This window comes from Curcuma longa, chromosome 3, assembly GCF_044706935.1.
Source record: "Curcuma longa cultivar G26 ecotype Majalengka, Jawa Barat chromosome 3, ITB_CL_G26_1.1, whole genome shotgun sequence".
NCBI classification, from domain to species: Eukaryota; Viridiplantae; Streptophyta; class Magnoliopsida; order Zingiberales; family Zingiberaceae; genus Curcuma; species Curcuma longa.
The window spans coordinates 4461252-4482777 of NC_133863.1; the positions used below are offsets into that span (position 1 = coordinate 4461252).

At 35.6% G+C, this 21526-nt stretch overlaps 1 protein-coding gene across 1 annotated transcript; it reads right to left on the bottom strand.

Annotated features, from left to right (window-relative positions):
* Positions 1-25: 25 nt before the first annotated feature.
* Positions 26-20965, bottom strand: LOC141823943 (CLIP-associated protein). Its single transcript, XM_074711153.1, has 21 exons — positions 20458-20965; positions 19683-19838; positions 19495-19557; positions 19219-19287; positions 18910-19072; positions 17151-17312; positions 14181-14278; positions 11203-11277; positions 11054-11122; positions 10874-10959; positions 10688-10805; positions 10237-10335; positions 9804-10161; positions 7896-9652; positions 7648-7749; positions 4750-4854; positions 4580-4654; positions 4426-4494; positions 4261-4329; positions 2473-2574; positions 26-320 (listed from the first exon to the last, which is right to left on the bottom strand). Exons 1-21 carry the CDS (start codon positions 20788-20790, stop codon positions 162-164), a joined length of 4287 nt encoding a protein of 1428 aa, XP_074567254.1. The 5' UTR covers positions 20791-20965; the 3' UTR covers positions 26-161.
* Between the last annotated feature and the right edge of the window lie 561 nt (positions 20966-21526).

Below are 21526 nucleotides of genomic sequence, written 5' to 3' on the forward strand. Positions count from 1 at the left end.
CATCACTGATCTCCACCAAAAGTCATTTGGAAAACCACCAACCAGAATAAGCAAAAAGGCCATCCGTACAATCATCAAACAAGGGCGGACAGTGTGATTTACACTATACAGATACACAACCTCAACTTATCCACAAACAATAACACAAAAATACCACATATCTAATGACTTGAATCGATTGGAGCACCAGACCTAGCTTGGGAAATTCGATTGGCGTAGATTGTCACAAGCCGTAGTTGTGTGCTACTGAGACCCTCCAAATAAGGTAAAAATGATTTGCCAAGCTTGATGTATATTTCCACCAAACAGAAAACGACAGTCTGGAAAATTGCCATTGTGAAGTGTCAGAAAATATTTTCTGAGAATCCTATGTAAAAGCATAATGCCAAGGACATCTTAAGCAAATTGAATATCACTAAGCTGTGCAATAAGATATTTGTATACAATCAAATAATAGGAAAAGAACAAGAGGAAAACAGTAGCCACCAATATTCTAATTCTTCCCTAGGAAAGTTTATTTATGAGGGGATACTTTTCTGCTGATCCTTCTGAAAAATATTAAGCATAAAGAGCAAAGGTGTGCAATGAGCAGTATAGAATACCTTGGTGATTAGAACTCTTCTAAAATTTGGAAGATGGCAGTTTTTCAATTCTGTGTCAAGTGTTATGAATTATGTAATTTCAGCATAGAATACCTTAACTCAATGATAAAAGCTATTCACATGGAATAAAATATCATTCCACATGTTCTAATAGAAGATTGACACCCAAATATACGTAGGTACCTGTAGGTACCTATCAAAACTTGACCAATACCAATGTGATAAAAAAATAAAGGTTACAAATTATATGTATATATATTTATTACATAGTATTTTAAATTTATTGAGGCACTCATTACCCTTAGTCTTTAAAGTTTAAACTACACCCATTTCATACCAGTCATGGGTTTCTACTATTTTGGCCAAACCTGTTTATCAATCGTATTGATTTCAACAGGTTGGATAGTCAAAGGTACTAGCTAATATCCATTCAATTCCATCCTAGCAAAGTGGTCAACATAAAATGTGATTTGTGATCCTTAGAAGGTTAAATCTTGTAACAATTGAGTTGGTATATGAAATTTTTTTTTGCAGCTTGCAATCTCAGCTGAGTAATGGGTTTAGAGTTTATTGGGAATTGCAATACCTATGGCCTTTATTAGCATAATATGCATGAAAACAAGTTGAATTCCCAGAGAACTAATGTACTTGAAATTGCTACTGCTAAAAGTGTCTTTAATACCTGAGTGTTGAACTCTTTAAAAATCCATGCTTCTTAACCTGCCTTGCTTTGGTCAAACACAGTTGTTTACCAATGTTGTTATACTCTCTTTACCTGTATCCCTCTACCATTTGGAATCTATTACAACAAATTCTTTCAACTGCTTCATTGTTAAGTGAGTGATCCACTTAGAAAGGTTTTATTTGGGTTAATCTTATGATTCTATGTGCTGCAACTACTACAACTCTCTCTTATTTCTCTGGTAAGATGAAAAATAATAAGCCAGTAATAGTAGGAAGTCAACGTCTGAACCCTTGCCAAAGCTGTCTGAGGGCATTATTGAGGTGAACTGAGCAAATATTACATAAACTAGATACAAACATAGCACGTGTTCTAGACTGGGACCAAGGTGTCTTCCTTCACAAGAGATCAAGCTTATACTGTATAACCCAAGTAGATAGAGGTGCTCCAACCCTTAAGCTGTTATGTGACTGGATAAAAACATGTGTTTTCCAGCAGGATTCTTTCATCACCATGATATCTTAACAGCACAACCAAATCTGAACCCCTTTAATAATTCAATCAGGGATAACTTTGACCTTCTTGATATATCTTGCTCCTCAAACTTTCTCATGGTTATGGAATATACAAGCAATTTGAGCTGCTGATTTTTTGCTAGATACCTATGTCCTAACCGTTGTTGAGGGTTGCACTAGCGAACTTGCTGGTATCATTAGCTCAGGTTTGCTGTTATTATATTTCTTGTTTCTAGAAATACACTTTCCTCTTATAGATAAGGAAACGCAAAATCTACCTCTCCCAACTTGAAGCAATTATGAGAAACAAAGTGAAAAAACAATCAGCCACTATGGAATGATCAAGACATACATATGCATATCATGCAATATACATTAAATTTTAAAAGATGTACTGCATCATCTGTAGCTTATCTAGTGCTTCCATTTATAACCAGTGGCATCATAAAATCAGTCTTCTAAAATTTTGAACAATAATTTAGATGCTATGTTTTGCTCGCTTAACCAAAATTTCTTCCTGTGTGGATAATGCCTACCCAATTAGGAATTTGGCTTGTTCTTAAGCAATCTTGCCAATATACCATTGTAAAAAAAAGAGAAATGTCATGATAAATATCAGAAGAAAAGCAAAATGCATATCTCTTGCATGTGAAGTAAATAAAAGTCATGTCACCTTTCTCACATCTGGGCTTTGGTTTCCAAATGCATCAAACAGGGCAGGCAAAAATGATGGCAAGTGTTTCATCAAATCATCTTGTGGAAGACGGCTGACAAGCTGGGAGAACAAAGAACAAAACAAACTTCAGCATTGTCAATTACAGTACTGCAGATACAAATATTATAATGAAGGTTTCTGAAATGGAGACATTTAGCCTATGATTTTTATTTGGGTGATCAGACTTTCTTGGAATCAAAAGGAGCTCCTAGATTACCATCTTTTCTTAATTTTCTATTGTTTTTCATCAAACTTTGAAAATCTCTCTCTAAAATAGGCAATTTGAGAAATCACAGATGAAATGCTCCAAAAATTCAATGACTCAACCTAGTTCCAACTGATTTTATTAAGTTCTTTAAATCAGAGTTCTGAATAATGAAAAAATAATTGGGCATAGATATGAGGGGAAACAATTATTAATTGATGCAAGGAAAGAGATTTAGATTTTTTTTAACATGGTATGAGAGCAGGAAGTCTTATGTTTATATTATGTTAATGTTAGTAGATAAGTCAGATCACATGTTGGATTGTACCATTCCTATTCTCCTATCTACATATGGGTTAACACGGTGGAGTATTAAACATGATTTCCAGTGTCGAGAAGCAGTGACCAACTTGCTAGAGATGCATCATTCCAATTGCTAACTCATATTGATATTATCTTAGCTGGCCATTCGAGAGTGGTCAAGATAGGAAGATTTTATTCCTATTACTCATTCTTCAATTTCACTTCTGGATCACAGGGAGGATAAAATACACTAAAAAGAGAGGGGAGGGACAAGGGAAAGAACCATCTAGAGCACCAACAACAACAAAGAGGAATAGCACCAAAGTTAGAAAAGTTAGATGTAACCATATCATACACCAGTATATGTTCCCATTCCAATTTTTTCTAATCCAAGTCTAGATATATTTATGGACATAATAAGAAATTAGTTCCAATAGCAAATGATCTAGTTCCAATTTAATTTGGGTGTTGGATTTGGGGTGAAGCTCATAAGGATGTTTAAGAACCAATGCTCTCATTTGATGCATCACATTTATTTTGGTCTTAGGAAGGTATAATTAGTCAAATGTTTGTTTGCCATATTTTTGAAACTAGTTGCTCCAAAACTATAATGCAATTAACTTTATAAGCTTATATTTGGAGGTACATAAGCTAAGTGGAAGAGGAGTATTGAATTAAACTCCTTCAAGTTGATTTAGCACGCTTTGAAGCATGTCGAAGCATGCCTCGTGTTGGAACAACAAGGTACTGAAATAGTGTTATTCCAGTGAAGATCGAAGCTCTTGCATGAAATGATATTTTAAACCTTGGTATATAAGAAGAATATAAATGTTAAACAAGTTCCTTTTCAACCAGCTCATACTTTTAGGATAAGTGGTTAGCTAATCATTTATAACAATAGCTAATTAATTAACTGGCATACAATAGTTTTACATTTTTAATATTCCCTCTTTTATAAAGCTAAATGTTATCATATATTTTACATACAAGTATATTTATGTCCAGACAAGTTTATATGCTTAACCAGGTTGGAGATTAACACTATTAAGAGTAGCTTGAGAAGCAATAATGTTGAAGGACACAAGTCTAATTTTCTTTCTTACTAATATAGTGTGAAATTCTTCAACAAAGTAGATAAACAATTTATTTCCCTTGTGCTCCATAAACTTGGGGGTGTTAAATTTTGATCAAGAGAAAACTAAGACACTATAAGAAAAAAAAACTTAAGACAAAGCTACCTTAGTTAAACAACTGATACAAACAACAAGGGTCTTTTCATCATCACTGACCAACAAAGGAACAATTACCTGCAATTAAAGCAAAATAAAATAAAAGCTCAATCAAAGTGTTTAACTCAATGATTAAACTATCACTATTACTAATGTGTGAAAATGTCTACATACACTAAAGAATCTAAATGGATCATATTCGGATAGGACTACGTTCAAGCATTGGTTTGCTTCCTTTGAGACCTGCAAAAGGAACAAAAAAGGAAAAAGAAAAGGACAAAGAAGATAGATACAGTAGGAAACCAAATAACCATGAGTCATTGGATACCTTCACAGCCACATCTTTTGTCACATGTAGCAACTTCTCGATAACAATTTCAACAGAGTCTTCCATCTCACTCTTCTATGAGCAAAAAGAATCAAGCAAAGAGATAACAACCAAAGCAAAGCTTGTTAATCTAAATGCTGCTGCAAAGGAAGAATCAAATAATGAAATACCTGATTATTAAGCATTCCAAATATCAAAGAAAGAGCAAGCTCCCTTGTTGAAGGATCTGAATCATCCAATGCCTCGAGCACAGCTGTCAATATCTGATTGAAATACTGCATAGATAGCAGTGAAATGTCATTAGAGCTTGAACACGCATGCCACATACATGTACTATCTTAATGTAAAAGCATGATGCATATAATCAGTTAACACATCAAAACATAATAACTCAGAAGTACACATCTAAAAAAAAACCCAAAGTGCATGGTCCATTGCTGAAGATTTTGGGTACTCATCCTAGCAAAGCAAGACATCTATTCTAAAAGAGTATAAAAATATATATAATGGTAAATATAATAAGTAATAGCTAAAGGAGCCACAAGCAGATATAGGATAAAATGACCGCAATTTCATTAGACTAGACACATGCACTGACAAGTTGATAAATGACTGAGCATATAGAATTCTATCATAGTCCCATTTTGGGCAATGCTGAAGTTCAAAATCTGCCAACAAGTCACAGATGTTTAAGATGAATGCTTGTTGGAAGAGTGAACAATCTGATTTATGTGCTATGTTGAACAATGATTGGCATCGAGCAAAAGTAACTCAGACCAAATCAGTTTCTATGGGTTCTTCAGACCCAAAAGGAAGTTGTATTTGCCTTAGACTCCTTGTTCTTCACAACTAGAGAAAGTCACAGCAATTCCCATGTCTGCAAATGATGTCTGCTATGGCATTTTGATTTTTCTTTTTGATGTTTTAGCAACAGCCAACCAGGGCAGTCTGGCATGGGAAGGAGAGGTGTAGAGAGTCCACCCTCTAGAGCAACTCTCAAGGTCTTTCTTCATCAAAACTAGCCAACTTCAGAATGACTTATTGAACGGCTTCTTGTACACTCATCCATTTGTAATCATCGTTTTAGTTTTTGATCAAGGTCTAAGCTAACCACTTTCCTTTGTCCACGGCAGTAGTGATCAATCTGGGTGACAATGACTTAACAATATTAAGGATTCCACTATTTTCTAACCTCATTCTAACCTATGGATTTGAATTGTTATTGGTGTACTAGTTCCCAACCCCATTCTCTTTTCATATTAATCAAGTTTGAGTTTAATTGAATCAGACTAACTTTTGTTATCCAATTTAACTTTGACAGTAATTCTTGCATTCCAGAGGATGGTGAATGTCATCTTCATGTCTAATCGTGAATGAATTTCTTTGGGTCATCTTCATGTCTATTTAGGAGTGATCCATTGACTCTATAATGCACACATGCATACCTAATAGTCCCACATGAACTAGTGTAGTAGTCTATTATATATATTTATTAGCAGGGTATCCCCTGTCAATTGACTAGTCATTTAGCGATGAGACGAACTTCACCCGCATTCAACATGGCACTAAATCTATCTACCACATGAACCTAGAATGCACGCGCGCGCACACACACCTAATAGTCCCACATGAACTAGTGCAGTAGTCTATTATATCTATTATTAGCAGGGTGTCCCCCTGTCAAGTGACTAGCCATTTAGGAACGAGATGAACTTCACCCCCATTCAACATGGTACTAGCTAAGTATGTACCTCTAGGTCATGATTGGCATGAGAGGATGTGTTTGAAGCTAGAATGCCACATGCTCATTAGTCTCACATGGACAATTGCAGTGGCACATTACATATATTTATTAGAAGGTGTGCGCCTCAAATTACTAGTTATTTTAGGATGGAATAGTGTCCAACCTAATTCAATATGATCTTTGTTTGATCATATAATTTATTTTAATTTTAATTTGCAATATGTAGGCACTTAGATACATGATTTAAAATTTCAAGCCATATCAGAGTTTTGATTTATGACCAGAACAATACAGTTTCAATATCGTACCATGCCGATACGATTTCGATACTTTTTAAAATATAAAAAATATTAATTAAAAAATATTATTATAATATTTGATTGCTATAAATACTTACTATTAGGTTTAACTAATATTTAAAAATTATGATTGAATAAAAGTCAATTTAGGATTAACTAAAATCTAGGCATAATGATTAGGATCAAATAGGTTAAAATTAAATTGAATTTATTTTATTTTAATTGGTTTAAGGAGGATTTTTTTCCTCATGTATTTAAGTAGGAATGGAAAAGAATTTTTTTTCTATGTGTTTAAGGATGAAAGGAAAAAAAAGAATTTAAAAATATGAGGAGGAAGGAGAAAGAATTAAGAGTGAAAAGAATCAACCATTAAAAAAATAAAAAAGAAAAGAAATTGACAGTTAAAAAAATAAAGAAAAAATTGAAAAAAAAAACTCAACGGCCTCACACGGCCATGAGGTCTTGCACGATGCCTTCGCATGGTCGTGGGGCTCACGGTGTCGTGTCGGTGTCGTGCCGGTCGATGGGTAGAATGATAAGTTCCACCCCTGTCGCTCGGTATGACACGAGATTTTAAATTATGTTTAGATATCAATTGGTAGATTTCCAAGCATTACCTCAAGCTGAACTTTCTTTTTGCCATGTTTTAGTTTTTACTTAGAGTGGAGGTTATACATATTGCCTCAGATGTATGTCTAATGTATACTTCATTGCTTCCGATTGTATTTTTGCAACAATTTAATTAAACAACTTTGAAATTCTTTCCATTGTTTCCTTGGCACTTTCATATTCATCAGAATGCCAGGCTTGGAATCAAAGCCAAGAAGTACACATTAAACATATCACTCAGCAGACAGATAAGTTGATAAATGCAATTGTGTAAAGCTTACATATTGATGACAAAACTTAGGTGACACATGACTGCCTTCAGGAAGTTATTAATATTCTTGCTCCAATGGCAAAAGTAAGACTCATTAGCACATAGATGCTGTGTTCATCATAAATCAAATAGAAAGAATGTGTACCTTTGTCCAGACAGAGATATCATTTTTTGATGAAATGTCAATCAACTGTTGCAGTGCCTCAGTTTTATCTGAATCTGAGTTAACATCACTTGTATTGCAAATCTGTAAAAATTCAGACCAACACACTCAAGCATCCACAGGCATATATATTGCTGATTAGTTTATGAAAACATGTTTGCATGATCTTGGCATTAGGCTAAAAATACAAAATACCAATAATACAATTATCAGAATATATTTAATCATACCCGATGAAGAAGTTGGGGAATACTAGGCCCGCTGTCACCTTGGAGGTTAGCTCTCACAGGACTATTTTCAAGGTGTTTAAGCTCAGAACCTTTACTAATTTCACCACCATGATTTAAGTCGATAGGTTTATGACCATCAGAACCAGTAAATCTATTGATGCTGAGACGCGGAGTTGATATAGAACTCTCATGTTCAATGACATAATCTGTTTTCTTTAGGCAATTGGTACCTGAACCAGTGCCTTGCAATAATGAGTCAGAAATAAACTCATCAAGATTTTGGCTGGAATGGTGAATTTCATTGGAAGTCACATGAACAATGGGCCCATCGAGTTCAGTGGATTCATGACTTAAACTCCACTTACGCCCACCTTCATCATCAAGTGAACCGGCAGAATAACGACCCAATTGGTGACCTTTCTTTAATCCTCCAACATAACCTTCCTCAGAAGAACTTCCAACAACATCTGATTGGTCATAGAAAGACTTTGAACGCTGACGTTCTTTTTTATTTTGCAAGAAGTTCATCAGATCAACCTCAATACGGGGTGTGTACTGCTTAAGGGCCCGCCTCAATGAGTTTTGTTCTTCAACAGAGAGACTCAGAATAAAATTCAAGACTGCTGTTGAATCAAAATGGGTGTAAACAGATATGATGCCAGATATGGATGCTTCCTTCAGCCTTACATTTTTATCATTTACCCAAGGTGATAACTTGCCAAGCCATAACTTAATAAAGCCACTATTACTATTACCTTCTGGGTTAATTGTGTGTTTATTAAACGAATTATTTGCAAATTGAATAACAGCCAGCTTTGCTTTTGGAGATCTCTGTTCATCCAACGAACGAACAAGTGCTGGAAGAAGAGAATCAACATTGTATGTCTTACTAACGATCTCTAAAGTTGTTGAACATGGTTGCCTAACCAGTTCCTTTGGATCAATTAATCTAGAAAAGACATGTGGCAATGTTCTTTCTAGGTAACTTTCAAAGGGTTTTCTGCATACTGGAATAATTTCAGCAAGAGTGGAAAAAGCAGCCTGAGCAACTTTGTGGTGGGGATCATCCAAGTATCTGAAAAATAATTTCATGACCTTCTCAAAATGCTGCGTGATTTCTAAAATGCCTTTTGGGCCTTGCTGCAACAAACTCCGAAGATAATTAAAGGCAGAAACCCTTGCTACCCAATCTGAACTAGGGCTTAATCCCTCATTGAGTGCATCATTTAGAGATGCTGGACCATCCATATAACTATGTATTTCACTTCCTTGGATTTGACTATCATCAAAACTTTTTCTACTACTTGCAATCGCCCTTCCTGTTACCTGTTTCCTAAGAAGTGGACGTTGAAAGTTAGGAATGTAACTATTCGGTGATTCCCGATAGAAAGAATCTTTATATGGTGTTTCCAGATTCTGTTTATCAATTTGCATACTTGAAATTCGCCTAGAAAATCTGAGATCAACATTGTCTTCAATGCCACTTCCTTCTTGCAATCTTTCAGATCTTTTCATGTAAGACAATGACAAAGCTGATAGGGTATCAGATGGGCTGAAGTAAGATGACTTTGAAGAGTCTCTGCTTAACTGTACTTGAGAAGTCAGGAGCTCAGACATATTTGAACCACCATTCCTATTATTGCCTTTTGCAATGTTTGCAGCATTTGAATCAACTAGTACTGAACCCTGTACAGGAAAAAGGTTGGAGGAAACACTACTAGGAACTTGTGGATCACGAGTAGATGGAGCATCAACTCCTGCACTAGGAGAAAAAATAATATAAAAAAAAACTTTCAGCCCTTTCTAGATTTGCATTTGTTGAAAAACTAACATTTATTGAGCACTGGTAATTGTAATGGGATAATTGAACACTAAACAGCAAATGATTATTTAGCATCTCAAGGATACCTAGATCCAAGCTGGTCGAGCGTGTACTTGTGAAGCTTTGCTTCCCAGATATGCTCACACCTTTCAGTAAACTTTCTATAGCTGATACCTTCTGTTTGCTTGCATCAAGCACACTCTCAAGTGTTCTTTCTGGATTTTTCCTTAGTGTCTTGGATTGTGATAGGAGGCTAGCTGAAGAAAGAGACGTACCAACAGAACTAATTGCCCCCTTGTCCATTGCAACAATAGCAGAGGTTCCATATCCAGGTATGCCTGTACTAATTGCCTGAGAAGAGCTGTGTGATAATTGTAATCCCCTTTCACGTATAGAAGGAGAAGCATGTCGTTTATGTATACTTCCACCCTCTTCATTTATTAACTGAAAAAAGCTGCACAACTTTAAAATAAGGTAGACCTAAAGAAAGTTCCTCACATAGAAAGGAAAATCTCTAACCCTTTGTATGGCAGGATCAAATGACAAGAAAAGCCTCCTGGAGCGTTCAGGCCAAGTTTTTGTGAACATCCGATAGCAAGTGCGAGCAGTTGAACGCACCTATCAGAGGTCAGTGTCAGAACCCTTGATGCAACTATATTTACAATGTCCACTTTGCAACCAAAACACATAATGTGTGAGCTTCAAATTTCATAAAATAAAACAAAAAAATAATAATACAGTCCACTTTGCAACCTGAAGATGCAAACAAAAAAAATTATGACTCTTGAACCTAATTCAAAGTTTATCCAGGTTAACCATCTGATTCAACCCATCATCATTTCAGGCTTAAGAGATTATAAGAAATGATTGTGATAGACTCGTGCAGTTAGGTCTACAATGCTTAAGGATGACAAGAGTAACAAATCCTGTGAGCAAATAACATAGTGGAAGATCCATTACAGTGGCCTACCTCGCTCATTGCATCTGCAACACAACATTTTATTAGTTCCTCATAAAGATCCGCAGCACGCTGTATTTCTGGAGCGTCAGCCCAGGACTCCAGTATTAGAAGTGCATAGTCGCAGCATCTGGTATATCAATTATTTGTGTTATAGGATTGTAAGAGCTCAAAAACAGTTGAACAATGAGCACAAACCTAGCACGAAGAACAGAGCTCTTATCACTCTTTGCAATCTCAGCTATCCGAGGGAGTATACGAGCAACTTTGCAATTGCGCAACATCTAAACAAGTCATATTAGAAAGAAAACATGAAAAACATATATTTTCACAAATAAAGAATATGTATAAATGAAGAAGTTTTGATTTTTGTCATACAGTTTTAATGCAATGGTCTGCCGACTCAGCAATCACTAGAACAGTTATCACAACAAGCTTTAGAAGAACCTGAGCAAATAGAATAAAAATTTGTTATTTTACTTATAATATTAAACAGGTTAAGAGGCACAGAAAAGGATAAAATTTACCGGAATGAACGTCTCAGCACAAGCTTCAAAATCTCCCAACAATTCCTTGGATAGCAAGTTCAACAGATGGCAGGCCTGAATGAAGAAAATAAGAAAATGACAAACTTATACGGTATGCCAAAATCATGCTAGATTATGATAATCTTCACAGTTGGACATCCTCCTGAACAGAAACAGAGTAAAAGGAAAAAGGAGGGCAACATTCAACAAAACAAATAATCCTATAACTAGTACTGGCAAATTTTTACTTAAATACACTTGTTAATGTAAAATAAGGAACACCATAGATTGTGCATGATCTAATGTGCTTACTATCAAGGGTGGGAAAAAATCACTGCATATATTTGGATGTTTCATCACATAAAATATCAAATAAGAAGTAAGATAACCAACTCTATTTGAGCTAAATTAAGATCAATGCAATTTTTTTAAAACAAAACAAAATGTAAACATATAGCACCATGAAGTAGGTAAAACTGAAATTTTGAAGTCGAGCATTTTAAGAATACAGTAACATAACATACCCAAAATATTTATTACTTGATTTTGCATTTTCATAAAGGAAGATCTCAACAAGTATAGAACCATACAATCCCTTTTAAAATCTACCTAAGTGAATGCATAAGTTGCCACAGAAGAAACTTTTCAAAACCATGGTTGTATTGTTTGGATCCTATGTATTCTATATATGTATATGTGTAATGGTTCACTAATCTACTTAGTAATAGAATTCTTTCTAAGCATTGCTCAATTACAACTATGATACGAGGGCAAGTTTCTGCCTCATTTGTTATATTCTGAGTCGTAATCAAGGGAGATAATTAGATGTATCTTGGGTAGTTTAAGGGTTGATTCAATTGTTCTAAAGCTTGAACTAGGGTGTCTAAAAGCTAACTTTATATAATCTGGTTCATTTCAGGATTTTGTAGGCTGATTAAGAGTATGAACAATTAATTTAAATTCACCTTTGGTCTTCACCCAACCTTGATTCTGATTAAAATCGGCAATTTTATGGCTGACCAGGATTTGGATCAGTTTGAAATGAACCAGATAGGTTAAGTTGACTTAATCCATTATAATTTAGATTTTTTTTCTATTAGATCCCTTCCCATCTTTCTCTCTCGCACAATTTCTTTACCCTCTCCTTGAACTGACCCACCTCCCCATCTCTCTCACAAGTGAATCCACAACCCTCGCTGTCACATTGCTTGAGCCAAAACCCGTATGGCTTTGAGCCATCAACCACAAGGTCTATCACCAGTGTCACAACTTGTCGTGCCCACTCCGTTTGCCCTCCCTCGCCATCTGCTTGAGAAACCTGCATGCCTGTAGGACATTCACCAGCACACAGTGTGTGCAAACCCACACAGTCACAATGCAGCTCACTATGCCTTTGTAGTTGAACAAGGTGAGATCATGTTTTTTGTTGGTGAGATCATGTTTTTTGTTGGCATGCTTGTGTATCTCCTCATGTATTGCTGTTTGCATCATTTTCAATCTTCACTTCCAGCAACCTAAGTGAACTGTCAATTATTGCAAGGAGATGATCTTCTTTCACCTACAGAGTTCTAATCCGCATTGTTTTTAGTTAAAGCGAAGGACATAGGTTCTTCTCCCTTTTTGTTGAATAAAAAAGCCTCATAAGACTAGGTAGTCATGTCTTAGTGTACCTAGCGTAGCAAGATATCCTAATATGATCTTGCTGCTTCTTTTGCTCGTAATCGCCCAAATGACCTTCATGGTTGTTTTGCAGGACCTGTGCATCATGCTAGATGTATCCATGCTAGTTATTTATGATACATGGAATCTTAGATTGATCATGTAGTTTTATACTTGTCTTTTACTTCATGTAGTTTATGAAGTTTTATACTTGTCTTTTGCTTCATGTAGTTTATACTATGTAGGTATGTTGATGCGTGTTAACAAACTTTGACATTAGGCTTCGAGACAGACTTAGGGCATAATAAAACATTTGATTACTTGTTGCAGATGGGTGCCGATCATTGTGATTGAAGCCTTGACTTATTTGGATGGTTTTTAGACCATTTTATAATTATACCAGTCTTTTAAACTCAATGATAAATTAGCAACATCAACAAGCATAATGTGCTAGCGCAACATGCTCGGTCTACATTTGGTAGTTGTGCACATGTTGGAGTGTACCAGGGTCCAACCTCGCTGAACGACTGGTGTTTAATGGTTAATAGCAATATGTCATTTTGCAGTTGGTAATTGTTTAATTCATTTTGTGCCGTTGATATCATAGAATTCTTTTTCTTGTTTCGTAGATACATTTTATCTTATTATCATTTCATCCTGTTTCTTGACTGCTTAGTTCCCCCCTCTTTGCCCTCCTTGTCAGCAAAGGTCAGATCTTTACTAGGAGGATGTTCTCAGGACAGTTCATGGACTTTTTCAAGGATTTGCAATTTATCAACCATTTTTTGTCTATGTAGTTGGGCTTTCTGTAAGACATCATGGTTAATTATGAAATTTGGATTTTTCTTTGTGGTTTCCTTTTATAACTTCAGTAGTTTCTAATCATGGAAATTTTAGAAATATTTTTTCTGTAATACTTGTAAGCAATTCTTCTGTGATGTAATTGATGTTAACTTAGCAACTGCCAAGGAAATTGTTGCATGGTCATCGTAGATGTCATGCAGAGGAAATTGTTGTAAATGCCATGCTTCACTAATGGTTGTGGAGACCCAAATGGGCATGAATTAAAGTAGACAATGATGCTAGGATGCCAATTCAATGCCAATAACATAACGGAACCAACTACCAATCGGAGCAAGGGGATTAATTAAATTGAAGCTACTACCAGCAGCAACCTTTTGGGATGTAACCTACTAACAATTAATTCAAATAAACTTGTTAGAAAATATCTACATTTTGGGCTACCAGTATGACCAACACTCCAACAAAGAAGACAGATATAGACCTGCATGTCAAAGAACCATTTAAGAGAAATCTACCTGCTTCACAATACTTGAGCGTCGATCCGATAGCTGAGTGCATATTGGAGGAACTAGCTGCTTTAATAGCATAGGAAATAATTGATAATCTGCAGCACCTGATACATTTTTCAAAATATAATCAAATCCAAAGAAAAATAAAACCATCCATTATCTAATAAATAATGTAAAGAATCAAATTTTGCATCCTATTTTTTTTATAAGAATGATGAACCCTCCAACAGGTATAGCGTATGCATCACTGATTTCATTTTATCCACATGAAAAGACATTATCAGTCCAAATATTCCTAATTGTCTAAAAGTAACCATTGAAAATATAACAGGGTAGCTTTCACGTTTGTTATTGTGATCTTCCCTTCACCTATTGTTATTTCCCCATCTTGGTTTTTCTTCCCTCATCAAAAATGTTGTCATGCGTTACTCCATGACAGATGTTAATTTATCTGTGGGAGAAATGCAATTATAATCCTCAAGTGTGAAGCATAAATTTTGGAGGGAACAAGGTGCAAAGCCAAATTTTCTCAAAATTCATGGGAAGGTTGATTTAGGCATGCAAAACAAAATATTCAAGATTCCAAGAAAGTATTACTTCAAGAACATGCTGTTTGCCTATGTGAACTAGGTTGACAAATACCTACTTGAAATAATTTACAAACAAAACTATTTCTGAAGCGAAAGATTTTGTTGATCAAATATGTAAAGTTAAATCATTAGATAATAAAACAATATGTCAAAATTGGCAATAATGTAGAATGTACATAGATACAAGGATTGGCACTAAATCAACACAGAACCCTGTGCTACAGCATGGCTAGGCCAATGTTAGCATTGTTGGGATGTATACCAGAATCCTAGCTGTGTTAATAAACATTCTGAAATAAGAATCACATTTGGTCAATATTTTGCAAGTGTCCATTTAATCTATATTGTAGATAAACATGGTGTGCGGAGTCACACACAGAAGACCATGTTATCAGTTCCTTATATGTTATAAACAATGTTCACAACCAAGATAGATTGGACAAACCATTGGAGTGGTTGTAGTGTAATTCGGTCTTAGTCTGTCTTGACTATAGAATTACACTAGTACACTAAGTGTGTATTGAACAGGACCATCTGAGGGTTGTTTGATTTATACTGACTATATAATCGAACTAAACCTCTGTTACTATAGATGTACATGCTCTTAATCCCGATATAATAACAAACACATGTGCTTAGTATGTACTTCTTTAATTTATCAAAGGGTGAGATTTAGATCGATAGATCAATAGGCCCGATGAGTTGGAGAAGTAGTATTATGTACATGGTGTGTTGTTGATTATAGAAGGAAACTGTGTCCTATAATCTAGGTTGATGATGTCCCCTTGAGGAGCTCATAAGGATTATTATGCAAACCCTGTAGGTGGACCTTGTTCGCATGATAATAAGATTGAGTGGTACTACTTTTGGATTAGAAGTTGATTAAATTCGAGTTGTCAGTAACTCATTTAATTAAGGGACATACGATATCTTAAACACAGGGAGACTAATGTACTGATAGTAAGAAGGAGCCCATATTATAATATTGGATTGATGCTATAGTGCAATAATAACTCTCTAGTGGAATGAGTTATTATTGATAGACTTAAGCTGTGTGTTCGGTGAAGAGCATGGGAAGTTTAAGCCTATCGGGAGACCAAAACCAATTCCTTCTCTAGGTCCCTGTTGTAGCCTTTGGAATCCTCAAGTCCACCTTGGAAGAATTCGTGAAGAAACCAGACATTCGAACTCATACAAAGCTGTGTAATCGATCAGCTGATCGATTACACACCTTGGTAATCGATCAGCTGATCGATTACCAAGCCTCGTGGGAGAACGACTGGTAATCGATCAGTTGATCGATTACCAGCCTAGTAATCGATCACCTGATCGATTACCAGCGTTAATGAGGAAAAAGTAGTGATATTTAATCGATTGCTTGATCGATTAAACACCTCGGTTCGAATTGGAAACTTCCGAAATCTTGTCAAAATCTCTGAATTGATTGATCTAAATCATACCATGTTTAGGATTCAATCATACCATGTTTATGGCTCAAATTATACCATATTTATGGGATGGCTAGGCTATAAAAGAAGGGGGTTGCCAAGGGTTGAAGAACACACGAGATAATCTCTTGGTGGCCGAGACTCTCTCGGCAGCCAACCCCTTCTTCTTCTTCTTCTTCTCTTTTCTCCAGACAAAGAGAAGAAAGGAAAGTTTAGCTAGCCATCGGAGAGGAGAATTCTGGTGGAGAAATTCTCGAAGGATCGTTGCCCACACAACGTTCGAGAAGAGGAGAAGAATACAGCAGAAGATCAAGAGGTCTTCGGGTACAAACTTCATCCTTCACAACCGTCCGAAGAAAGGTATAATTTAATGTTTCCGCATAAGTTAAATTATCCTTTTTATCTTGGATCCTGTAAACCAAACACAAGAGCCCAATGATCTAAACGAGTCGATCAAATTTCGTTTGATCGACTATGAGGGCAACTTGGGATCATTTTTAGGAAAATTTTTGTTCTACAAGAATCTACCGGAATAGGTTTTTCAAGACTTTCCCATCAAGCATGTGCCAATCAGCACGGTTCTTTTTTGTCTCCCATGCCACAAACAAGGAATCTTTGCTTAAGAACAGATTAGAAACATTTGTCCAAGAGCTAACAAGAATCTGATTGCTTGCGGAATTTGGCTAGATAGAAGTTACTATATGACTAGGCAATTTTCTAACACAACCTAAACTATACTTCTTTTTTTTTTAACTATACCAAATTTTATAACATTGCAATGACAGATATAAATCTGAATCAGTTACCAGAGAAACTAACTAGAACCATATTCACATATGTGCTAGAGAACTGATGCACCTGATAATGATAAACTTTGCTGAATAATTTGAGAACGCATTTGATTACATAAATATAGGAAAAACAAAGTAAACTTAAACCTCCAATGACAAGGCCTTCAACTCTTTGCATGGCAGAAATACGAAGCGACCAATCTTTCTCTGGAACTAGTGTAGATGTTATTTTCTCCATCTCCTTGACCAACTCCTTCTCGGTGAAAACCTTAATAGGCACCACAGGCTTTTCAGTAATATCAATTTCACCTGCAATTCATCCACATCATAGAAAACATCACATGAAGAAAAACATAGAATAAAACTAATTAAAATTCATTGATGCACCACATAAAACTAGCACTTTATGTAAAATATAACCACAGAATAGGGTCAGCATTTTGTGAATCAGAATTGAACGCAGGGTGGGGTTTGAGAAATGAGGTTCGAGAAATAAGACCAGGTAACTACTCCACCAGAATGTACAATGAACCCAATAACAGCAAAAAAGTCATAGAAAGAAGTTAGTATTGGTCCTTTGTCAAATCAGTACATAAAATCAATATCAAACAATAACCATGGTTCGATTAGTCATTCAGATAATAGGCTTCTTTGTCTGCCAAATTCTTAAATCCAGATGTTAAACAATACTAAACTGCTTGTTTTTTCATAAGAAAATTAGAAAGCAAATCTGAATCTTTTCAACAAGAAAAAATATATAATGGATGGCGAACCTTACAGCGGACATTTATCAAGTGTTCAAATTTTTTAAAAATATATGTCCATAGAGCATGCAGTCAAGCTCATGCATAAGATGTGCTATATTGGCTCACATGAATATGCATAGACAATCATAATTAAGAAATTATTAATTATTAACTATATTGCTATGAATAAAATATTTGTTAAGGACTTAACCAAACTATTTTTAAAAACCATAAAAATAGCTTATACCTACCTAATATTTTTAAAGATGAACAATATCAAAAGTTAGTATCAATGAAACAAGCAGCAGCATTTTTACGAGAAATTACTTCTTGTTTTGGATTGTCAAATAGTCATTCCTTCTCACATCTTTAGAGATCTTTCTTGCTTATGTTGATTCATTCATTTTATACTTGTAATAAATTAAGCTTAAACATAGTCTAGATCAACCATATTCATTGTATCCACTGAGTTTCCTACAAATATTGAGGGTTGAAATTTTAAATTAGGAAAATGTGGATAAGTAAAAAGAGAGATTAAAAAATTAAAACACATATATACGACACTTCATATGCATATACTAGTGTAGATGGATATAACATGCAGTGAAATATTGCATATGCACATATGGCATGTAGATTGCATCTACTGCATTTCATATTCACATTCTGTTAGGTATATTTACCACTAAGTGATACGACCAAAAAATTTCTTGGTTTTTCAGAAATTCCATGGAATTAAATCCATCAATGGAAAGTCAAGGGAACAGAGGAAAAGGGAACGACAAAAAAGAACAAGGTGTGCGCATGTTCAACTACAAGGACCATTTGAGATTCTCATTTTGCAGACAGCAGTTCTGAAAACACACTTATGCTGAAGCTACAATTTCTGCAAATCATCAGACTGGTTTGTGCTGTAGATTAAAAGGGAAACAATATTTTATTTTATTTCCACACGTGAAGATACATGGAACACATGTTCATGTGATATTGTTTGACCATGCCAAATATAAAATAGCTAATGAATTATTAAGAAATAACTACACCCCAAAGATATCACTATTTTAAATAAAATACACAATGAACTATAATCATCTTAACAATTAAGCCAAATGACATAACAAACACTTGGCCATGCAAATGTTTGAGCAAGACTGACTAACCACTAGAAAACGAGGTTTCTCTGGTAGAATTTTTTGTCCTTGGGCTGCTCTTCTTATGACTTGCAGAAGCTGTTCTATTGTCAGTAGAAATGTGACTTCTAACCCCATCAGATGGCAGAACCTTTGGTTCTATCTTTTCTAACCTGGCATTGATTTCTTTTATCTGCATTATTGAAAAGACAATTAGTTCATGAGTAGATTTGCAAGCTTCTCAGTCTTTATCATTTGGCCTTAAACATAAAATGCACACTGCAGAGAAATAATTCACTTATACTTAATTCACCCTGATCAGTAGCCAAAAATCTTTACCATGGAAGAAGGAAGAGAGTGGCGTTGCAATTCCTCATGAAATTGGGTTCCTACTTGTGCATACATCTCCTGAAAAAAAGGTGCCAGAAATTATCTCACTTGCACTGTTAAAATGGGACCAGGGATCATTTTAAGATGCATAAAATCAAGTTTAGAAACAATTTACAATGTTTAGCATTGAAGGTTAAAAATATTAACACACGAAACAGCACATCTATGCATCAAAAGGAATGAACAAACTGAAACTTTAGCACCACAATGGAACTGTGTACCAACCTCAATACATGAAGCAGCAGCTTCTCTTACACTTTGATTAGAGTCTGTCAATAACTGCAAAACCTGCCAAGCAAGAGGGAAAACTTATTTTCAGGAAAAAACCTCCATTTGAGTTCCATATAAAGTTGAATTTGTGTGAGATTGTATGATAATAGAGCAGATATTTAATAATGATAAGTTAATCATACAGGAGGAAGCAGGACTCGCTGAAGAGGTAGCTCTGTCGATGCAAAAAGTCCAACTGCTGTGGAAACTGTACGAGCAAACTCTTCACGCACTCTCCAACTTCGATGTGCCCATGCATAACCTCCAGCTCTTTCAACAATGATTGTTGGGGATGATACCTAATATACATGCAAACCTTGATTTGTTATCAGATCATCTCAACCAAGAAAAATGGCAGCTGTTGCAAACACAGTTATAGATGGGCTGACAAGTTTTATATCAAACACCTCCTAGCATAACCTAACGAGGAAAGCATTGCAAAATATCTGATACAACTACGAAAAATATTTCATAGAAAGTTCTATACCGGCTATCCAAGATTTAAACTGTAATGCATTACGCAAAAAAACCTCGATGAATCTCAAAACCCTAACTACGATAATTTATCTTGGATAAAATGACACTATGCCATATAAATCCTAATCGTCCTTTTTTAAAAAATTACTGACACAGGTGTTGACACTATCAAGAAAATTAAATGATTTTGTCCAACAACAAAGAAAATCGAATTATTCCATTAGATAGACAAATACGTGAAAAAATATATTAAAAAGAAAAAATCCTAAATGTTACAATGGAGAATCAACAGATCCAAAGTTGAATTTGACAGACACTTATAAATCTCCAACAAGGAAAAAGCGCCAACCAATTTTCCGGCAGATAACTAATAACCAAAACAAATCACATATTCAATGGCACAGAAAATACAAAAAAAAGGAACTCTGATAAAATTCCTACCTCCATGAGAGTAATGAGAAGCTGCCGCGCCGCCTCCCTCACGGGCTGCTTCCCATCCCCAAGCCTCTCGACGACAGCCGGCACAAGGCCGTTGAAATGGATCTTGAGGTGATCACCCGAGAGCACTGCGGCAGCGGACAGCGCCTGGAGTGCACCTTGCGAGACGCGGAAGTTGCTGTCCTTCAAGAGATCCATGCAGGTATCCACGAGGGAGGTGACTTCGGCAGAGGAGAGACTCCTTGTTGTAGACTCCAGAACCTGGAGAAGCCTCTCCACGCCGGCCATTCGCTCCTTCGTGTCCTTAGCCCGCGCCGCCTCCAGTGCCTCCTCCATCGTAGCCCCAGCGAATGGAGCTCCGATTCTAACAGAAGAACCAAAAATTAGGGGCCAGATCTCGAAGAAAGCAAGATGATGCCGGATCTGGTGGAATTTGGGGCGATTCTTTTCCTTGCTTGTAGATCGATAGAGAGAGAAAAAGAGAGATGGAGAGGGGAGGGTAGGTTCTTGAGACTCGAGAGCAAAGTCACAAAACTGAGTGTGTTTTCCAGTTAAATAATACGCCACTATGCATAACTTTATTTACATAAGTGCCACTGCGTGGTTAATTCGTCCATACCTACGCGTAAGAGTGAATCCGCCGTCGTCCGTCGGATCGATAGATAACGTGCAAGCATCCGAGGGCAACTGATTGAGGTACACAAGAAATATATGCGGACAAATTGGAAGGTTCCCGAACGTTGCCCCAACGCTTCACTATATTTACAGAAACATCCAATTGTGGTTATTTAACTCTCACGCTAAAAAAATATATATGATGTTTTATTCCCGAAAAAAAATTGATTTTTTGTTTTATTAAAAAAGTTTTTTAAAAAAATCTTAATCGACTTTTATCCATAATATATAACATGTCTAATATAAATAGTTAAAATAAAAAAGTAGATTTTTATGTTTTTTCTAAATTTTAGATCTTTTATTATTTTATTTAAAAATAAATTAAGTTCATGCTTGGCAAGACTTAACCAAGCTGCTTGGATCGGGGACCGCAAATATAAGAAACTAAATACATATT

What these genes read in the sequence shown, in the direction of transcription:
- LOC141823943 (XM_074711153.1), bottom strand. Translation starts at nt 20,790, where the DNA reads ATGGAGGAGGCACTGGAGGCGGCGCGGGCTAAGGACACGAAGGAGCGA. An exon ending in TTCCCCAACTTCTTCATCGG is followed by an intron (nt 7,750 to 7,895) that starts GTATGATTAAAT and finishes GAATTTTTACAG; the next exon opens with ATTTGCAATACAAGTGATGT. An exon ending in ATCCATTTAGATTCTTTAGT is followed by an intron (nt 4,330 to 4,425) that starts GTATGTAGACAT and finishes CTTTAATTGCAG; the next exon opens with GTAATTGTTCCTTTGTTGGT.